Source organism: Podarcis gaigeae, assembly GCF_964106915.1.
Source record: "Podarcis gaigeae genome assembly, chromosome: 2".
Classification (NCBI taxonomy): domain Eukaryota; kingdom Metazoa; phylum Chordata; class Lepidosauria; order Squamata; family Lacertidae; genus Podarcis; species Podarcis gaigeae.
This window is the reverse complement of record NC_139679.1, coordinates 81,066,693-81,088,051: the sequence shown is the minus strand read 5'-3', so window position 1 is coordinate 81,088,051 and position 21,359 is coordinate 81,066,693. Positions and strand designations below refer to the sequence as shown.

The following is a 21,359-nucleotide window of genomic DNA, read 5'->3' as shown; positions in this document are numbered from 1 at the left end:
CCCATAACTTTCTGCTGAAACCCTGTAACTTTTTATAACACAAATATTCTGAGTTGTGATGCTTTGTTTTGCTTTGTGAGTGTGTGCATCACTTTTCTTATGCTACAGTGCATGAGTGTCCCTTCTGACAGCAATAACATGATAGCATTGAATAAGCATCAAAGAACTAATAAAACGGAATACATATGTCAGCAAAAAGAAACAAAAACCCACAAGTCTGGGGGGCCAATTATAGAGTGAGGTCAAGTCTTCCTCTATCTCAGTTCCTCCATTTCCATCACTGTTTGGAGCTTGTAAATCTCTAAAGAATTGCTTGCAGCAGGCAAATGTATTTGGGGGAAAAAATCTTTCAATTTAAGCTTAGCTATATAATAACTGAATGGTCCAAGAACAGATATCACAATGTATTTTTATTAGAGATACTTGGGTACAGTTAGGATACAATGAACTTAAATGCATGTAATTCCATTTCAGACTGTGTCTGATCAGTGATGTAGAAGTTTCAGGTGTAGCAATGTAGAAAATGATTATTTTTTTTTACCGATGTAGCTTCAGTAGCACTGAATGTGATGTTAGCATGGTAACTCAGTTCACTGTGGAAGGCCTAAGGTCTAGTTGTCAACCCATTAGCCCTGTACCCTCAGACTTTTCCCTGAATAAAAATATAAGGCAAATGTTACATTCTTGCCACCCCCTGAAATACCTTCTTACTTAGTCCTGTAGCCTAGCACTAACATCAGTGTTTAACTGTGCATTGGACTGCCTCTAAACCAGTTTCTAGGGCTCAAGAGAACTGCTGTTCTTCCTTTCCAAAAATTCATGGTGATTTTGCAGCAGCTAAGATTGATGGCTGCAGCAGCACCATCACTGCTGTGTCACCACTCTGTCTTGCCATTTGCATTAGGCACAGCATTTCTTCCAGATGATCCTGCAAACATGTTTTCACATTGTAGCAGATTATATGATTGGGAGGCGTCTTGTGACATTGACCTGTGGGTGCATGTTATGCTCGTATAGGTTTTTCTGGGTCTGCTCAAAGCACTTTATAAGCCCCCAAAATAGAATAAAACAAACCTCTCACGGTTAAAATAAGACTGTTCCTGTCCTTTTCAGAATAGCAAACCTGATTCATTACTGAAAATGGAAGAAGAGCACAAACTGGAGAAGACACCGTTATCAGGAAACAAGGACAATAAATTCATGTTTTCTTTCTCCAACAAGAAACTGCTGGGGTAGGTGCTATTTTGGCAATGAAAACTGACTAATAAAACAGATACAGGCCATAATAAATCTTCCAAGCACTCCAACCTCATCTAAAGATATTTACTTGCAATATGTGCTATTGTCAGTTGGACTTATGCTCAAGCACACGTGCCAGAAGGGCGAAGCCATGTGTACTTCCTGAAGCATAGCTGAAGAAAAACAAAAAAATAGAAGGGGGCGAAATGTTTTCTTTGCTCTTCTTAGTCCAGAGATGAAACCCTGGCATGGACACAGATACAAGACTTGAGCACAGAATGGCTGCCACAATTAATACCACAAGTCTGCTTTTCACAAACGTCTTTACACAAATTCTTGATGGTGCAAGAAAAGCTCCCCCAGGAAATGTTTAGTAATTGTCCCATGCCATCGGGGAAATGTCCTCATTGCTGATTAATTCACATGACTTTATAGTATGTGGTGACCCCAGGAAAAGCTTTTGAGAAGCTTGTGGTTGGCGGTCCCCAATCTGTGTGTCACAACATGCAGAATTTGGCTATCAGAACATGCCGGGAAATGCCAGACAGACAAGCAAACAAACACTGAAGTCAAAATCCTAGGCATAGTGGTGAGTGCCCATTGCTGGCCAGCCACAAGCTAGAGGGCCATTGTACATAGACTTCCCAAGGCCAGTAGTAGGATGGCAATTCTAATCTTATCTCCGCTACAGATCAGGATGGAGAGGGGGATGGGTGAAATGGTGGCAAGGTTGGCATGGTGCACATGCACTGGATTGATTCTGCTGGTACATTTGCACTGCTCTGACCTTGCTGCCACCTTGCCCCTGCCCCTCTCCATCCTGGTATTCAGCAGCAACATGGGTGGGCAGAGGTCAGGTGAGAATATAGGGCAGCCTGCTTCATCAGGCCAGTGGCCTAGCTCATCCAGCATCCTGTTTTCACAGTGGCCAACCTGGTGCCTCTGTTCTCTTGCGGTTTCTAGCAACTGGTATTCAGAAGCATACTGCCCTCGACCGTGGAGGCAGTACATAGCCATCAGGGTTAGTAGCCACTGATAGCCTGCCAACTGCTACTGCCAAAGGCCATCCATGCCCAGGAGTTATCGTGGACGGGCCCTTATTTCTTGATAACCTAGTCCAGAGGTTGCTAACCCGTGGACCTCTAGATGGTTTGGATTGCAAACCTCATGCTTCCTGAACCAATGGGCATTGGATTTCAGCAACAACTGAGGGCTACAGGCCACCCACTCCTAATTCAGTTCCCTACCTCTATCTTCCAACCATCTTCACATAATTTTTACCTCTCTTCTGAATGTTCCATCTTTCCACTCCTTCTCCTAGCAATCACCTGCAACTCTGTAGGGAAGCCAGACTTATGTGTTAACCAATCTAACATTAATACAGTAAGGAATGTGGGAGCATCCTGGATGCCTGCATTGCCTTGGTATCATCTTTGAGCATAAGCCTATAGTCCTTATTTAAGCACCCTTCTGGAGTCATAAGTAGACCAGATTCTAGGAAGCCTTAACCCTCTGCAACTGCTTTCATCAAAATTATAGGTATTATAAATAACAGTTCAATTTAGCCTCCACAAAGGCTATTATGTCATGTTGTGCCCTGACAACGAAGATAAACGAGTCATTTTTTTTCTACCTTTGATCTGAACACTTTGAATCAAATCAGGTATTGCCTCTCATCAGGCATCACTTCTCTTTTTAAGAAGGAAGCAGTTTTCCATGCTTTTAACTACTGTTCAGTTGGCAGGGTCTGAATTGACCTTGGCTGACAAGTTGACAATAGAGGGACTTGTTTGATAATGGCATCTCTCTTTTACATGTATATGACACTTTTTTTGCACAGATTTCTGCTTTTATTGCTCACAGTAATTGTATAGTCCATTTATTTAAAGCAAAATATGCATGCCTACTTAAATCAGAGCTTTTATGCATGAGTGTATATAGTCAATCAGATTTTTGTTATGAACATAGAATATCTAAAGGCTTTTTCAGGCTTTAAAAGTCAATAGAAATATGTCAGTTTCCAGCAACTGAACAGCTAGGATTATGATTTTGTAGAAATATCAGTCTATACTAGGAGTCATTATCACATATTAATGTCCATGGTTCAGTACTTCTTTTTATCACTTGGTTTTCCTGTGGCTGCTCAGTGTGATGAAGACAGGTATCTCTTCTGAGGACACAAGTTACCAGCATGTTTCACTGAGCAAGCTTTCTCAAAGTGCATTGGGCAGCTCACCAACATTTCAAGGTGCCTTATTCAGTCGTCCTGAATGGATGAATTGTTTCCTAAGCCTTTGAGTAGAATAACCCCAGTTATACTGCTAATAAATGAGGAAAAAATGATCACATATTATTTCTTTGATGGCATGAACTGACATTGAAAAATACCTTGCCTGGCTTACGTGTGCACGCATACATGATTCCAACACGTTGACTATGCATGCACTAGGAGCATAATATTTCAGAATTTTTATTTACTGAACCAGATTGAATGGAGGGTCTCTGTATGCATCAATAAATTTATATCTAGTGCAAATGAAAAAGGTGGTGATTGCTGACAATGTTAAGAATCTGAATATTTGTGACAGGCAAGGAAGTGAATGTAGGACCCCCACTGCCCCCAAACACAAAAAAGAAAAGAAAAAAAGGCCAGGGATGTCAGCTGTTACTGTTAACTGTTGTCAATCTGAAGTTTTAGACTTTGGAATATATGTCTTGATGAATGCTGAAATTCATATGTGAATGTGACAGCCCCATTAAAAGAACAGTTTCAGGTTAAGAATGGACCTCTGGAACAAATTAAGTTCGTAACCAGAGGTACCACTGTAATTAGAATCTAAGTGAGAGGAAAATTAGGGTGCTGTACACAACTAGCATCACATTTTGCTAGGCCTGTTTTGTGAGGTATGTTCTATGACAGGCACCCCCAACCTGCGGCCCTCCAGATGTTTTGGCCTACAACTCCCATGATCCCTAGCTAACAGGACCAGTGGTCAGGGATGATGGGAATTGTAGTCGAAAACATCTGGAGGGCTGAAGGTTGGGGCTGCCTGTTCTATGAGTTCTGATCATTGGAGGTTTGTGGTATGCATTGACCTCTTCATATATTATTATTATTATTATTATTATTATTATTATTATTATTACTACTACTATTATTACTATTATTAGACTAAATGGCATCAATTTTGAACTTATGTGCTTGACATTTCCTATACACAGAAAAAGTGATATTTTGATGGTATTTTTGATACATAACATGTCAGAATGTTATCCTTTCCAATTTCATCTCTCTTGTCAAACTAGCTCAAAGGGAGTGAAAACTCAGATGAATCCTGGTATATTTGGATCATTGCAAAATTTCAAAGAAGATAAAGCAAAACCTGTGAAAGATGAATATGAATATGTCTCAGATGATGGAGAGTTGAAAATTGACGAATTTCCAATTAGAAGAAAGAAAAACACCACCAAACGAGATTTGCCCTGTAAGTTTGCTGCTGCTTTTGTGCAAGTGCTTGATTCCCTCCCCCTCTTTCTTTTTCCTTTCTTTTCCTGTGATGAGGCTGCATTTTAATGTTTTAATGTTGTATTTTAATCTTGTTTTTTAAGTTGTATTAATTCAACTTGTTTTTATTATTGGTTGTTAGCCGCCCTGAGCCTGGCCTTGGCTGGAGAGGGCAGGGTATAAATAAAATTTATTATTATTGTTATTATTAAGCAAATGAATGTGCCATCCCACTGTAGCAAGAGGAGCATGTTGGTCAGAGCCCTGGGGAGGAAAGGGTGTAGCATTGGCTCCCCATTCAGAGTGACAATTGGTTTTCACATACGACTGAGGGCAGAAGAGCCACCTCCTTCACCAGTAAATCACACCATTCAAAGCTGAAGTTAACTCTTTATTAGCAAAGACATGATCTCCACAGACTTGGCCTCATGAGCACAGCAGCTCATTCCCTGTGGAACCTACTCTATGAAATCAGTTGGTGAGACTAAATAGCCTCACCTCAGCACAGCTGTCTATGCCTCCTCCTCTCCAGGGTTTCCCCCAAGCAATTGGAGGCTCTGTCTCTGTGCAGCCAATCTCTCTTCTGCCCTTTTCATGCCTCTCTTGGTTCTGAGAGAAGCTGGGCAGGGGGAGCTGGTCTTAGGAGTGGGGGGAGACACCCGTGACTCTTCACCAGCCCGACTCATCTCTGCCTCTTGGCCTCCCTCCTCGCCTGCTTCAGCTTCTGTCTCTGATTCTACCACAAACTGTCCCAGCTCACTAATCCCTGTTGCCTCTTCAGCTTCAGGTGCCTCCTCTTCCAAACTTTCTCCCTCTGACCACTCACTGTTGTCCCACCGCCTTTCCCCGGGCTCTGAGCCTTCTTCCCTTGGGGTTCCCAGTGGGTTTCTCCCACCATTCCTTTGTGTCCAGCCAGTCCATGACAACCAGGTCAGCGGGAGTGTCTTTGCTTGCATAGTCAACAATGCTTTTGTTTTGAAAAAAGAGTGTGAGGTTCTCTTTAATCCCTGTCTCTCTTTATATTTTGGGTACTAAAAATGGCATGGATGTGTGGCTTTCTGCCACACACAGAAATGAATTAAGACAAAGAACATTATTAGCAAAACTATTTATTATTTTTTTTAAAAGATCTAATTAAAACCTATCTCTATATGTAATACTGTGCTTTTTTCATTTTGAAAAACTAAATTCTGTCTTTCAATTTCTTCCTAGTTTTATCAGATAAAAAGGAAACTGCACAACACACACCCGTTAAGAAGCCAAAGGTGGAATCAGTATTGTACAAGGTATTCTGGTGTTATACTCTTCCATAATAGGGACTTATGCAGGATAAATAACATTGTAGAAACAGCCCTTTGCCAAACCAACACCTGCTATTTGTATAGCAGAACTGAGTGCCTCTCTGTATTTATTACTTGACTATAGGGGTTCTGAGAAATCACCCTTAACCTTTGTATAGGAAGAATCAGCATTGTCTCTCAGGTTCATTTAGCATCCATCCTGGATTAGTTTAGCAGTAGAGCACATTCTTTCAAGCAGAGGTGATGCATTCAGTCTCCAGGTCTGTCTGAAAACCTGGATAGCTATTGCCAGTCAGTGTCTCAGTTTGTGTTCCATTTTTAGCCAAACTATAGTTTACACCCACTTTGCTCCTCCCTGGTCCTTCTAACCAAGAACAAACCTTGGTTACAAAGAGCTTAACCATGAGACTGGCTACCTTGGTTTAGCTGCCATATCATGCTGAGCTAAATGGACCAGGGAGAAAGCAGCTGCAGTGTCCTCTCTGGGAGCCCATACATGCATGCTCAGCCATGGTTTGGCTTAGCATTCTGTGCGGATGCAGCCATAGCGGGCAACCCTGAGCTAAATATAGCAATAGTCTGACTTCATAGAAGGTGATTTCTTATGCTCCTAGATTATAAATACAATGATATGCTTGCATTAGACCAGAAAATAAACATTTAATTTAGGGCTTACTACTGACTAGCATAATCCCTGGCATCCCTTTGAAAAAGAAAATCTGTTTTGGCAACTTCTACAGAGTGATGACTCCTCAGATGAAGACTCACTTCATATTGACACAGATGCCAAGCCAGGGCGCAATTCTAAAGTGAAGAAAGAGACTGGAAGCTCAGCAGGCATTCTTGACCTATTGCAGGCAAGCAAGGAAGTTGGGGGTTTAGAGTACAACACCAACAGGTAGGCGTAAGCGAGTGTGGATACCTATTTTTAAATAATGCAATGTTAATATTTCATATATATGGATGCACATTGGCCAGAATTTTCTATTACAATAAACCTTTTCTATTTCACTGCGTTCTCCACCCCCACCCCCCGGTCTCAAACCCCAGAGGCAGGCAGCTGCAGAATGCGTTTGTAACACAATTATAAAATTTGAAGATTTCCTATTAAAAAATGCTGAAAATCCACCTAAGTGATAACAATAAAGAAGGTTGTTTATTTTAAAAGAATTGGCTCAATTAAGAGGGAAATGAGAACAGTTTAATTTATGCAACAAAATGTCTTTTATTCCTCTGCTCATTTCCCTAATTGTTGGTTCTTTGGAAGGAGATACTAGAGAAAACCGCCTTTAGAAGCCAAGGAAGAAAACAACAAATGGTTTTGAAAACTAATTTCTCTAAAGGGCAGCAAAAATGGGCCTCCTATGGGATTTACTAGGGGTCTATCTTGCTGTAAGCATTTGAAATGACACCCACCGTAAGTTTAAAAATCAAAGTTTGGTGTTAATAAAAAACTTTTCAGAATAGTTTTTTAAAAATAAATTTTAAAAATAGGTATGCATGAAAACAGAAAGCAGTGGTTATACATGAACCATGAAAGCATGAGAAAAGGTTATAGAAATAGACCCATAACATTTGTACTCAAGCTGTACTCAGTCTCATTTATTTATTTCCCTAGGACTGTTCACGGTTCCAAATCTGAGCTTGTTACAGGAGACATTTCTGCATACAGCCATTGCCGCTGTTGTAACAAATTAAAACCACAGGGAGACTTGTGGCACCTTAAAGACTAACAGATTTATTATAGCATAAGCTTCCATGAACTACAGTCCATTTCAGATGCATGAAGTGTATCCACAAAAGCTATTGTCACAATGAATTTGTTAGTATTTAAGGTGCCACAAAACTCTTCCCTTTTTGTTTCAGAAGGCTAACACAGCTACTCCTCTGGAAAGTATTTAAATAGGAATAATAGGAAAGGGTGCTATCCAACATCACAGGAGTGAACTTCCTGTCACCTTGTAGAACGTCCCCTTCTTCCCCATCCAAGGCCTACTTACCATGTCAATGCATACCCCTCCCCCTCAAACACACACATCTAAATTTATTTACAATTGGAATTGGTCTTAATCTAAAATGGCCCTCAGTATTTTTGAACCAGTGCATTCAAAGACTTGTGGTTTCGAAAGCAGATTCCACACATCAGTAAGGATCATGGGTGAGGTATTTCACTGTGTATTGTAGGTAGCTTGCCAGAAATGTGTTCTATCAATTTTGCTTTTATAGACACAGCTAGATCCTGGTTGTGTGCACCTAATTTCCAGATTTCCTGTTTTCGTCTTAACTTTCCTTCTGTCTTTTTAAAGCAAAAATTAAATTGTGTGGACCTTAGTCTCTGTCACTCCCTAATTGTGAAGCTGCTGCTGGATGAATAAATGTGTCAGGGCAGAGTGCTGCTTTGATCTTCTCTACAGTCTTTGCATTGTTATTTTTATTTGCTGTATTGGATGTCTAGTCAATGTTGAATGAGAACTGCCAGAATCAGCTCCATATCTGAGTAGCCCCTGGGTAAATTTACCTCTAATGAGCACCCATATTTGTTGGTTGAACCCCTCAAGCTAACTTGGTGGGAACAAGCATGAGCACTCTGACCTACATGAGGCAGCAGGAGACTGAATCTTGCCACACTGTTGGCATGGAATTCTGAAGCTATTCTAGGTCCAGAGCATTCTGGGAATCAACATGGCAGCCAGATGCATCTATTCAGCTTTGCCCAGAGTGTCATTTATGGTTGGGAAATGTGATGCAACATTCACTTTTACCCATTTGTGAGGATGCAACGCGGTGTAAAGTTTTCAGACATCTTTGTTAGTAACGCATCCAAGTTACTGGGGAATCTGTACACAATCTTGTTGAATAATTTGGATCAAGGCAGACAGTTTCAAGTAACGGTGCTTATTTTTTAACTTGTTAGTCATAAACAAAATTGTCTCGGCACCATAACAGAAGCAAGCTAGTGTTCCATCTACATAACCCTTGATTAAGCAAATATTGATAAACAAATGGGCTTTGTCCAGAGGAAAAATGGGATATGCTGTATTGTTTTACTGATTGATGACTGGTTACCATTTATAATGTACTGGAATTTACATTATAATTGCATTTTCTTAGAAAGAAACCTTTTGTAATTTCAGATTGAATCAGATTTTTAAATGATCTGCCTCTTTAAGAGGTGCAAGTCAGGCAGAAATTCAATAGGTGAGGGCCACAAAGTAGCAAAGAACTAGCCCTGTAACCAAGAGCAGGGATCAAGGGAAATGTCCCAGATGAAGTTGGCTGCAAGCTGCAGTTGGTGGAATTTTCCCTTCTGGGTATCACTCATAGGAACAGGAGTAAAGCGTTAATATTTTCAGTGTAATGTTCAATCACAGTTCAAAGCTGCCATTCGGCCAGGGAATGATGTAAAGTATTTGGCACCAGCCATACACATGCACTCCATTTAAAGAAGCTCTCATTCATATTTTTTCAAATTATGCTTTCATATTACTAGTATTATTATTTATTATGTTTTTTTAAAAAATAGCAATAATCACTAAAACTACAGAAAGGGGATGTGACTTTCCAGACTTTAATAATTGCTTCCTGTTTCATATTTCACTTAGAGCAGATCCAGAATTACTAAGCTGCAAATGTGCCTAATGAAAAACACATTGGGCACAATCCAGTGTCAACATCTCCTGTGCAAACCTGATTGATTTTAAAGGAAGTTGCTCACGAGCAGGGCGACAGAACACTAAGCCGAATGCCAAAAACGACAGGATGCTAAATGGAAGGATGCAAATCTTCTTCTGTGCAAGCTCCATTCGCATGAATGGGGTTTGCTCAGAAGATTGCTACGCGGCCAATTATACCTTAACCTTTTACTGCTTTAAAAGCTTGTTAAACAATCAGTCTGTGGCTTGTTTTTCTTCTCCTCTGTGCTCCCCCCCACTCCGAGCCACTGGTTTTGATCAGATCCCACAATTTATTTGCTATCGCTTGCTTTGCTTTAGGCAGTTCCTCTCTAATTTGCCCATTTGGCAGGCAGCGTTTGATGGTCCATTTCCACTGTATCTCGGGTTCAAGGTTTTAAGAAAGCAAGCAAATGTCTTAAGTGCTCACAGAGTTGATAATTGCTAAAACCAGGTTTGCTCATTTTCTGGATAGAGCTGTGAGCAGGACCAGTTGTGGCATGCTTTGCCGAGCGTATTCTCGTCTTGCTATATCTGGAATAGCAAGTAGTACAAAAGTGGACTGAGTTACCCTCCCAGCACATCAGATGTAACATAAAACAGCAGCTCCCCTGCATTTAGTACAGCCAAGAAAAGGCTGATGGGAATGTTAGGCTCTGCCTTCGCTGCCCACCCCCCTTTAAAACCATTTCCATGACAATGGAAGGCAGGTCTCCACTTTCAATGTTTCAAGGCCACCCACCCAAAAACAAACTAAAAACAACTGCACAGGACTGACTGGCAAGTAGACACTTATGGCTAGCACTTCAAGCAGGCATCTTGGCTTACAAGAATTGTAAGGAGAATTCCTGCTTGAGATTGCAAGCTAAAACCTTTCCTCTCAGATACAGCAAGCCATATCTATCCACAATTTCTCTCCTGTAAGTTTTTTTAGAGGAGGCAGCAGTGACTAGAGAAAGCCAGAGCTGCTGTCACCAAAGCTTTCTGGAAAGTACCCAGAGTTTTTCATGTTTGTTGGTATTCTTGATGAATATTTTCGATTCACTTTTGCATGCTGCTTGGGGGTCTTTTGCTGGAGAGAGCGGTATATGAATTCTGTTAGGTAAAATAAATAAATTTGCTGGCACATCAAAGCATATATTGCTAAAACATCAATTGCTAACATATCACACTGCTTTTTTTGTAGAGCGAGTGAGACAATGACCCGTAATTCCTAATTGTACCACGTGTGAAAAATCTAATACTGTAAAATAAGTTGTTTTTAAACAATATTTTTTATTAATTTTCAATTATTAAAAAATCCAATAACAGCCACATTTTATCAATATCAAATTACAATTCTCATCCAAATATAGGTCACTTATACAGCCAATTATACATTTTGAGTGACTTCCCATGTGCTGGGTTTCAGGGTGCAAAGTTCTTACTTCTTCCTGCTTCTGAAATCTTAGTTAATCCAATTGCATTCAGTCCTGATCTTAGTCCCTTAACAGCAGCTACAGATTTCCTGACCCCTTGAGATATTTACTTAAAAAAAAAAAATCCCCACAAGAAGAGTTCTATATTTCATCTCAATTGCACCTTGAATCTTTTGGGTGATTACCAGTGTAGACCGGTAGAAATAAAAAAATGAAAAGTCTATTGATTTCAGTTAGCCTACTTTAAATATGAATTAACCAGGCAACCCCCTTTATATTTAAATATATTAATGTCAAGGTCTCTGTTAGAATGTCCAGGGAAAATGATATTCTCCCCTACTGGCTGTGTCTCCATAATGCAGTTTAAGTCTGTCCATTCTCTTACATAATGTGATGTCTTGTCTGTACAATGCAAATGGCCACAGTGTGGTCGACAAGTGTACCCCATGACGTTGGAGGGCATGTGACATATGTAATATTGGGGACCCCCTCTTTATTCTGTACTTGCATTTACTCTGAGTTGAAAGCTCTCTTTCTCCCACCCTCCTCCTTTCCCCCCCTCAGTCAGCCACCTGCATCTCCCAGCACACAGGAAGCGATCCAAGGGATGTTGTCGATGGCAAACCTGCCTACAGATTCCTGCCTACAGCCTTCGTGGGGCCCCAACCAAGCAAAGAATAATTCCACGTCCGCCCCAAACGCCAAAAAAACTGGAAGTAGCAACAACAAAAATGCAGGGAAAAGGTTGCCGAAAAAGAGTGCAAAAAACAACATTGACATTGAAGATTATGACGAGGATCAGGATCACTTAGACGCCTGTTTTAAAGATTCTGATTATGGTATGGAATGTCTGCATCACTTTTTTCTCTCTGTAGGTGTGACCCTTTAAATATACGCATGCAGTGAAACACACGAATGTGGCGGGTCCCTTCATGAAAGCAGTAACGCCACCAGTTGTTGTGGCAGCAGATTCTGAGTCAGAGGCCTGAATGATTGCTGGAAGCCAGCCTTGTTTTATCTGCCTCGCAACATCTCCCTTAATTCCATTTGGTAATTTTGTCTGTGTGAGATAGGTATGGGAGTTCTTTTCAAATTTTACAAGGGAGATCTCAGGTCATGAGAGCCAGCGTGGTGTAGTGGTTAAGAGCAGTGGACTCGTAATCTGGTGAATCGGATTCGCTTCCCCGCTCTTCCACATGCAGCTGCTGGGTGACCTTGGGCTAGTCACACTTCTCTGAAGTCTCTCAGCCCCACTCACCTCACAGAGTGTTTGTTGTGGGGGAGGAGGGGAAAGGAGATTGTTAGCCACTTTGAGACTCCTTAGGGTAGTGATAAAGCGGGATATCAAATCCAAACTCTTCTTCTTCCTCCTCTTCATGCTTACTGAAGTGTTATTCAGGCATTCAGCCTGGACGCAGAAGGGCAAAAATGTGTTGGAGGATGGGGGCATGTATGATGGCCCCATTCCTAGTGTCCCTGGACATGCCCCCTTCACCTCCCAATTAAGCCTCCTCATAGTTGGGAACCCAGAGTGTTTAAGCACATCCATTAAGTGCCAGGTTTCTCCCCCACCATTAACTTCCTCTGCTTCCACTCCATGCTGCTTCATATGCTACTGCAATTTCTTCATGTTTAAAAAGCAGTTTGTGATGCAACATGGGGAGGTGGCTGTTTGAAAAAGGGAGGAAGAAGCCCTAGGCAGACATGCAGAGCTGTGCACCAACTTTTTCGGTGAGCAAGCAAAGTCATTCATGGCACTAACATTGCAATTTACCAGCCATTTACACAATCAACATAGCTTTGTTTCCCCCAGTGGGACTGCACTGCTAGAACATGCTTAGTGAAGTGTCGCCCTAAGACCGATAAATAGCCTAATAATTTAGCTTCCAAAAATATTAAGCCATACGTAAGATGTCTTCCACCCCTTTGGAAAGCACATAATTTCCCTCCACTTTCAGAATTTGAGAGGCTAAAAGCAAACAGATTGAAATCCTGTTGTATCTCAATGAAAGCTAGAATCTCTTCTGAATTGAAGAAGCTGTACTTCTTTGACAAAACATAAGCACAAATTATAATGACGGTACCTGTAGGCATATCACTCTAGTTAAATTACTTTTAAATGATTGCAAAAGTATAATGTATAGACACGATCTAAAGATGTCATTCTGAAAGGAGAAGACCGATTTGGTGGGGTGGGGAGAGAACCAACATTCTTGCTAATTACATATTTATGCTACCATTTAATAGGCTTGCTTTGTTGTAATATGGTTTGGTTCACTAAGGCTCCATTTGTCCTACATCTGGCCAGCACATTTTCAGTCGGTGGCTAAATTGATGCAATTGCTTTAAAATCATATCTCGCCATAGCAAAAAGAAATGAAATTTAAGTCCACATTTGAGATAGGTTTCTCAGTTTAAGTGGGCGTAATGCAAACAATGTAGCTGCCATTAGGCTAGAAGTTGCGGGTTCTCCGAAAGGAAAAGAGATGGAGGGTGTGGCAAATCTCAGATGTTTCCATAGAATAATTGGAGGTAGAGTAGCTGTGTCTCCAATAACCACATGTGTAGCTACTGCTTCTACCACATGGCTGCAGCTTACAGTGCATTCAATGTGTGTGAGCAACTGCCTCCACCCTGCCCATTCTTTGGGTACTTTTTAACGAGGCTAGGACTTTATAAACGGCTGCCAGAATCCTTCCTAAGCATACAAGATGCACAGAACAAAGAACTGCTAATGGCTGTAGACGGGTTCCAGATACAGTAAGCCTGCAACTTATATGGGGGTTATGTTCCATGAATCACACCTAAAGCCAAAATTGCACATGAAACACATTGGGGTCAGTAGCAGGTGGGATTGCCAAAGCGTCCCCCCCTCCCCCAGATGCCTGCCCCTTTTAATTTTTTGTTAAACCATTTGCCACAAGCACAAGGTAAGTTGTGCTTAAGTTGCAGGCATACTGCACACAGAATTACTTCAGAACTCTGGAAAACAAATGCTTGGAAAAATTATTGAAGTGCACAGTAGATCTGTAGGAATTGCTTAATAATAATAATAATAATAATAATAATTTGTATACTGCCCTTTATCCATAGATCTCAGCGCAAAGTCTGATGTGGAAGCTAAGGGCCACCTTCAATATAGTCCTAATTCAGAGATACTGACAAAGGAGTCTTGCTCCTGTAACTCAAACACTGGAATAGATCATGATGCAAAGCTAATATTTTTATCCTTCATGTTTAGAACTGAATTATTCCAGGTTTGATTCACCCACTCAAAGGCTATTGGCTCCTCCCATTTTATTTTATTTTTTACATATATGGCATGCTTACACTATCGAATAGTGCCATACCAGAATCTCTTATGGTATTTGTTTTCTCTTTTAGTTTATCCCTCCCTTGAATCAGATGAAGATAATCCAGTATTCAAGTCTCGATCAAAGAAAAGGAAAAGTTCTGATGATGCACCATATAGCCCAACAGGTAATATTTATAATACTTTAAATCAAACATATACAGGGAAAATACTCTAAAATCCTTTTAATTCATCATTTACTGTACATACACAGATTTCTAGGAAGCCCCAAAGTAAGTTATGCCATTCACTTATACCTTTTGATGACAATAAACCTAAAAATGGTCAGAGTTGCTGCAGTATTTCAAGGATGGATGTATATGGCTGATCCTGACTACCACATTCCTGGCAAGGTGCTGCTTAAATATGCTGCCCTTACCATACCTTGGGTCACAGCAAACAAAGAAAGGATTCCTCAGCAGCACTGAAATTTTGACTGGATTCCTATAATCAGACATGTAATTTTTGAGGAAATCTTTTGCATAGGTTTCAGGATCTGAGTGAGATCACTTCAATTCAGCCTTTGTACTTTATGTGTTCTACATAAAGCATGCTTAATTCTGTATTGGGTATGCTAGTGTATATATACAACTTCACATTGCTGTGTTTGTAACCTTTGTTTTTTGCTTCTGCATTTAGCAAGGGTTGGTCCATCGGTACCTCGGCAAGACAGACCTGTCCGAGAAGGTACAAGAGTTGCCTCTATTGAAACAGGACTGGCGGCAGCAGCTGCTAAATTATCCCAGCAGGTGAGCTGACCAGAGAGGTTTCAAAAATAAATAAATTCCATGGACATCGGAGTAGACCAATTGGAATTCATGGCCATTAATTTCTATGGGTCAGCACTGAGTAAAACTTAATTGAATACCACACCTAGAAATTCTGCCCTCTCCTTTTCCAACATGCTGTTCTGGGGAATTCTCCCAGTCCTCCAGAGTGGATTCGAGGGAGTGCATGGAATGAGAAGGGGCAGAAGAAGCCATGTTGCAGTAGCCAGAATCTTTGTGCCACAATGGGTTAGTTGAATCTGGTTCCCAGTTTTTCATCATAGAATCATATAGTTGTAGATTTGGAAGGAACCCCAAAGATCATCTAGTCCAACCCCCTGCAATGTAGGATTTGCAACTAAAGTATCTGTGACAGATGGCCATCCCATCTCTGTTTAAAAACCTCCAATGAAGGAGAGAGTCCACCACCTTCCAAGGGAGCCCATTCAAACAGCTCTTACCATCAGAAAGTTCTTCCTGATATTCAGTTGTTATTTCCTTCCTTGTAATTTGAATCCTTTGGTTTGGGGCCTACCCTCTGGAGCTTGTAGGGCTGCGATGGCTATTTATGGAGTGTGGTGCCTGTAATGTACCAGTGCTAACAATAACAGCTACCTTTTTGAAGCTAATGGCCATCGTATCATTTTTGAAAGGAGGAACAGAAGGGCAAGAAGAAAAAGAACACCAAAAAGAAACTGTCGCCCAACAACACAAACAAAATCCCTCAGGAAAGCAGCTCTCCTGAACCCAAGCTGGAGTCCCACAGCAGTAGTTTAGCAGACCACGAGTATACAGCTGGTGCAAGCACGTTTGGAGTGGCCCAAGTCAACCGAGGTTCTCAACCCATGGCACCAGGAGTTTTCCTCACGCAACGGAGGCCCTCGTCATCGTCACAGAATAATGCTGCCGCCAAAGGTAGTTTTGTCAGTTTATATTAGAATTGGCAGATATTTTCATGAGCTGGCAGCATCATTTCCTTAATACATGCTTTGCTTTGTCATAATATGTGGCCTTGTATTGTTTTCAAACCAGTTCATGTAGCATTTGGTAATTCGTGCTGTTATGCCTTAGTTCCCTACAGAAACCACAGGAAACCACACAACCAGTGTGTATCAAGGAAAACACACTGGTTGTATACACATGGAATGCCTGCTACTTTAGGAATGGTAGTTTTCAACTTTTAAGAAGCTAGCATACCAGTATACCTCAAGGAGCGTCTCCACCCCCATCGTTCAGCCCAGACACTGAGGTCCAGTGCCAAGGGCCTTCTGGCAGTTCCCTCATTACAAGAAGCGAGGTTACAGGGAACCAGGCAGAGGGCCTTCTCGGTAGTGGCACCCGCACTGTGGAACGCCCTCCCATCAGACATCAAGGAAATAAACAACTAGCTGACTTTTAGAAGACATCTGAAGGCAGCCCTGTTTAAGGAAGTTTTTAAAGTTTTATCGCATTTTTAAATATTTTGTTGGGAGCAGCCCAGAGTGGCTGGGGAAACCCAGCCAGATGGGCAGGGTATAAATAATAAATTATCATCATTATTATTATAATTGTTTGTCTTCTGCGGTGTGGTAAATGTTTGATACGTTTGCCCTTAGACCAGGAGCAGCAAACTGTGAATACTCTGTGGATCCCTAAGCGTGCTAATGCCTTTTGGCATCAGTCGCTGTGATGTTCGGGCAGAAGAAAGCTTTTGAAGCTCCCAAACGATCGACCAGGAGGGAGAGAACATGCCAGTTGGGCATGTGTCTCTGCCAGTTTGTTGTATGTTGTATGTTGCCATCCCAGCAGCAATCCCCTTCCCCTGTGCAGGAAAACAAGAGCCAAAGGAGAGAAAGGGGAAAGAGAAAGGCAAACAGCATAATGAGTAACTTGACCTTCAGTTTGTGGGTTGTAACTTGTGGGTTGCTTTTTCCTTTTTCTGTTCAGATTAGTTTTTTAGCCTTGATGAAAAGATATTTGATATCAATCTTTGTGTTCTTTTGCAGATTTCAACAAAATCTATTTAAAAAACAACAAAAACACCCCAAAATTTAAACTCACCATCAGTCAACTAGATGGCCTTAGTCAGGCCGCCATTTTCCTAAATGTTTGATTTGCTTCTAGAATGTAGGGATGCAGCCAAATCCTTTCCAAACCAATCTTTGTTTGCATTTGCTTCATCTTTCTCCGTCATAAAACTTTCTTTGTAGACAGAGGTTTTGTGGCTTAATGTGTCCCCTTTTCTCACACTTGCAGGGAAACGTACGAAAAAAGGCATGGCCACAGCTAAGCAAAGGCTTGGGAAGATTTTGAAAATTCATCGGAACGGGAAACTTCTCCTCTAAAACTTAGCCCCAGCTGGGACTCTTATCAAAGTTCAGAATGTCCTGAGCTGACACTAACTCTTCTTCAACTCTTGAAGGACCTTCAGTCGTATTGTGCAACACCCGAGGGACAATACCAGTTAACTTTTTGCCACCACTTTAATAAATTCTTTTTAACTTTCAGCAGTTAAACATGTACAGAATACTGCTATAAATATTTTTTAATATAGATGTCCTTTCTCAAATTGCTGAGAGTGACTAGTTCGCAAAAAGTTAATACTCCAAGAAACTGAGGATCATTCCAGTTTTAGGAAAGTATCCCTTTAACTTGTTTATAAGTGAAGAAAAAGTGGTTGTTTTTAACAGTATGCACATTAATTTCAGTTATGTTTCATTTATCCAGCTGCACCAATTTTAGAGAGGTATCTGGTTAAGTGGCAGGAGATTAGAGTTTTGGTAAATTCCACCTTTGCTCAAATTAACTTACAGAGAGGGGGAAGAAATTTTTGCCATTACTGTGTGTGATATAATACATGCAAGACACAATATGCATAATGGAATACTTAGTTTTCTTTACCTGGCTCATGATAAGTATGTTTTGGTCAACGGAAGAACTAAAATTGCACTTCAGCACTACTAAGAACTTTCCCTATAACCGGGTATGGGACAAAAATGGATGAATTAATTTATTTTATGTGCAATGCTAGGTGACTGCCGGAACAATCCGGATCACAGGCCTGATCCAATTGGGTTAATGATTAGGGTGTGTAGACGCAAAATGGGTTAATGCAGTTCTTTGAAAATCAGTGATTGTTATTCCATTAATTTCAGTTGGTGCTGGATTACAGTCCTTCTCATTGATAGTTTTCCATCCCTCCCACCATTTTCTTATCTGTAAGTTTTATTTTTTTTAGCACCTCTTAGCATACTGTCTGTCCTTATTGTCTATGCTTTCACTACCACAAGGCAATGTGTGATAGGAGTAGCCTTGTAAGACAAAGCAAAACACCCCACTAATAACAAAAACCAATGTGTACAGCTGGGAGATTGTTACAAAATGATGGAATTGGCTCCTTAGCAATAAGACCTGAAAAGAACGGTTGTGTCTGGAGATTTCTTTTTACTCACTGCTGTTCTTGCTAAGGCTTGTTTACATGATCCTAGAAACAGAGGGGTTGCAGTTTTGTTTCTTTCAAGATATTGCTAGGTCAGGGTTTCTGTTTGGAAATTATGGCCGTTGTTTACCAGAGCAGAGAATTCCATGTTCAGGGCTGACTCTCCACTTAACCTTGTGACAAAGGTGCCACTTCTGTGTGTCTAGGCCCCCGTCTCGAAGTGCTGATTCTTGAAATTGAGCACTATGAGGGAAGAACAGATGTCATGGCTCCTTCTGAATCCCAAAGACAGATGCTGCCCATGGCATGTGAAATAGTCTCCTTATCTCCCCATTTCAATGGCTACTGGTGTGGCGGTGCAGGACTTGACCAAGGAGAAATGGCAAGTGTGACACAAAGTTAACACAATATGTCCTCCTTACATTGTAAGCCTGTGCGTGCCAACTCTGAAGTAAGTCCCTTTGAGTTCAACGTGCTTACTCTTAAGTGGATATCCGAATGACCTTTAGTCAAGTATCTCCTCACCAGTGCTATGTTCTAGAAAAAGAGGTGGCTCCCTCGTTCTCTTAGAATAGCAATGGAACCCACCTGAGAGGTGCCAGAACTTAGTTCTGGCTGCAAAAAAGCCCTGCCGCTCAATAATTTCCTTGGGTCATCCCTTGGACACTTGCTATTTTGACGTGAATTCTGAACCCCATCCAACAGTTCGCACATTACTTTCACAGCGACACTGGTTTTTTAATGCAATCAATTAATATGAGATGAAACAAATGACAGTCCCCCACCAATTAAGCAGGGTTTCTTTCTTTCAATTTACAGTAGCCTTGAGTAAACCCCTGGATCATGTAAACAAAGGAGGCACATCATTGAGCTAAGCTGTTTTCTTGGGATAACTAAGAATGTCAGCAAACAGGGCACTTTCTTCTGGCTCCATGACTCAACCCCATCCCATCTTCCTGCTCTGGGAAAAGCAGCTGGCGGGTGTGTGGGTGTGTGAGGAAACAGTTCCAGAGGCAAAGTGCTAAGAAAATGTAACATCTGTATCAACACTTTGAGGGTTTGTGGGTTGTTGTTTATTAATGCTTGCAAACCCACTAAGACATGATGGCTCCATGGTTTGAGCTCGCCTTGACCCCAAGGCAGGCCGTGAGGTGCAAACCCATGTCAGCGATGTACATAAGGCTTCTGACAGTCATATCAAAGCACTTCCTATGAGATACACTTGTCTGGAGGAATGACGGCTGTGGGCACACACAGATGTCTGATAAGACGAAAGCCAAGCTTATTGACAGTTTAACTGGATACTTGTCGTCTTTTAACTCTCTTAGTGTTTAGTGTAGAGTGCATTATTTTACATTAAACTTGCTTGTCTGCATTTAAACACTTAAAGAGTTAAATTTGTTTCTCAGGCAATCCCAGGTTTTCATTTATAGATCTGTTTCCTAAAGCATATTTTTTCATAGAACGTAGCCTGTAAATAGCTTTTTAAATACCTTCTTTTTTATAAGAGCAAAGTATCTTTAGACCTTTCTTTCTATAGAATACTTCATTAACCTTTATACAAGTTTTTTGCCGAGTATTATCAACTATTGTATTTTAGGTTCTTGACTCTAAGAGAGGAATTTTGGGTTTTTGGTCTTTGTTTTTGTTTTCTTTTCCCTTTGATTATTATTATTATATTAATTATTTCGGCATTGCCTGAAAAACAAGTAAAACTTTGTGCAGCCTTATACAGAATCGAATAATAGTACAAAAAATTGATCTATTTAAGACACATTATGAAGAAGAATCTTCAACTTTATAATACCAGCTCCTTGTTTCAATTCTTGTATTATGAGGGGATACAATTATTTTATTAGCACCTTGTGAAGTGTTTCCGTGTTTTGTGATGATGTAATTTATTAATGTTTGTAGCTTTTTATATTTGTACATTTATTATGAGCTTTGTTTATATACACATTACCTGGATGTGATGTCCATGAGGAAAAAAAAAACAGCTACAGAAAACAACTGAGGCCTTATTAACTAACCTTTCTACAGCCACGATGGGGAAACTGGGTTTGGATCCTCGGAGTCAAAAATGTTAGTTGAATAGGGCCCCAGGGTTAAGCCGAGCAAGTTTTTTTAAGCTTCCCTAGTATACTGTTCTTGTCAAGCATTTATATAATATAACACAAACATCATGCTGTTTTTTATTATTATTATTATTGTTATGATTATGATTATTATTTTCGCAACATGTACATTTCTAACAAAGTTTATTGTGGCTATCTATTACAGTGTTTTATTTACCGATTCATATCAAATGCTCTTGTATCAAGTCCATGAAATCTAAGTAAACTTAGATCAAAATTTTAAAAGTAAAATATTTCAGGTTTTGTATAGAACTGGCGTTGGTTTGGTTCTTGAGAGACTTGATTCAGGCCATGGGTCTACAAGGTCCTGCATCGCAGGGGGTTGAACCACATGACCTCTTTGGGTCCCTTCCAACTCTACAATTCTGTGTCTCTTAAGTCATCGAAGGGCAACACGCTGCTCTGGGTTGCAGGTAACACTTGTTCACTGCCAGGGCAAGAGTTTCAGTGCGGAAGCTATTTGAATAGGAGCAGATTGCTGTAGAAGCAACTGCAGGCAGGATGAGATCCCCACGACTGATCACAGGGCACATAATGAATACCATCCTGCTGT

The 21,359-nt window shown here is 40.7% G+C and overlaps 1 protein-coding gene across 2 annotated transcripts in view; it reads left to right on the top strand.

The window, feature by feature from the left end:
- PHF2 (PHD finger protein 2) overlaps nucleotides 1-21,058 on the top strand; it is a 120,230-nt gene extending 99,172 nt beyond the window's left edge. For both annotated transcript variants that reach the window (XM_083726999.1, XM_083727000.1), the window contains exons 14-22: nucleotides 1,114-1,232; nucleotides 4,546-4,724; nucleotides 5,957-6,030; nucleotides 6,786-6,943; nucleotides 11,699-11,973; nucleotides 14,519-14,614; nucleotides 15,126-15,235; nucleotides 15,907-16,168; nucleotides 17,489-21,058. In XM_083726999.1, coding sequence (XP_083583125.1) covers nucleotides 1,114-1,232; nucleotides 4,546-4,724; nucleotides 5,957-6,030; nucleotides 6,786-6,943; nucleotides 11,699-11,973; nucleotides 14,519-14,614; nucleotides 15,126-15,235; nucleotides 15,907-16,168; nucleotides 17,489-17,577 — 1,362 coding nt within the window. In that variant the 3' untranslated portion in view covers nucleotides 17,578-21,058. The remainder of the gene's footprint in view (nucleotides 1-1,113; nucleotides 1,233-4,545; nucleotides 4,725-5,956; nucleotides 6,031-6,785; nucleotides 6,944-11,698; nucleotides 11,974-14,518; nucleotides 14,615-15,125; nucleotides 15,236-15,906; nucleotides 16,169-17,488) is intronic.
- The last annotated feature ends 301 nt before the right edge of the window (nucleotides 21,059-21,359 follow it).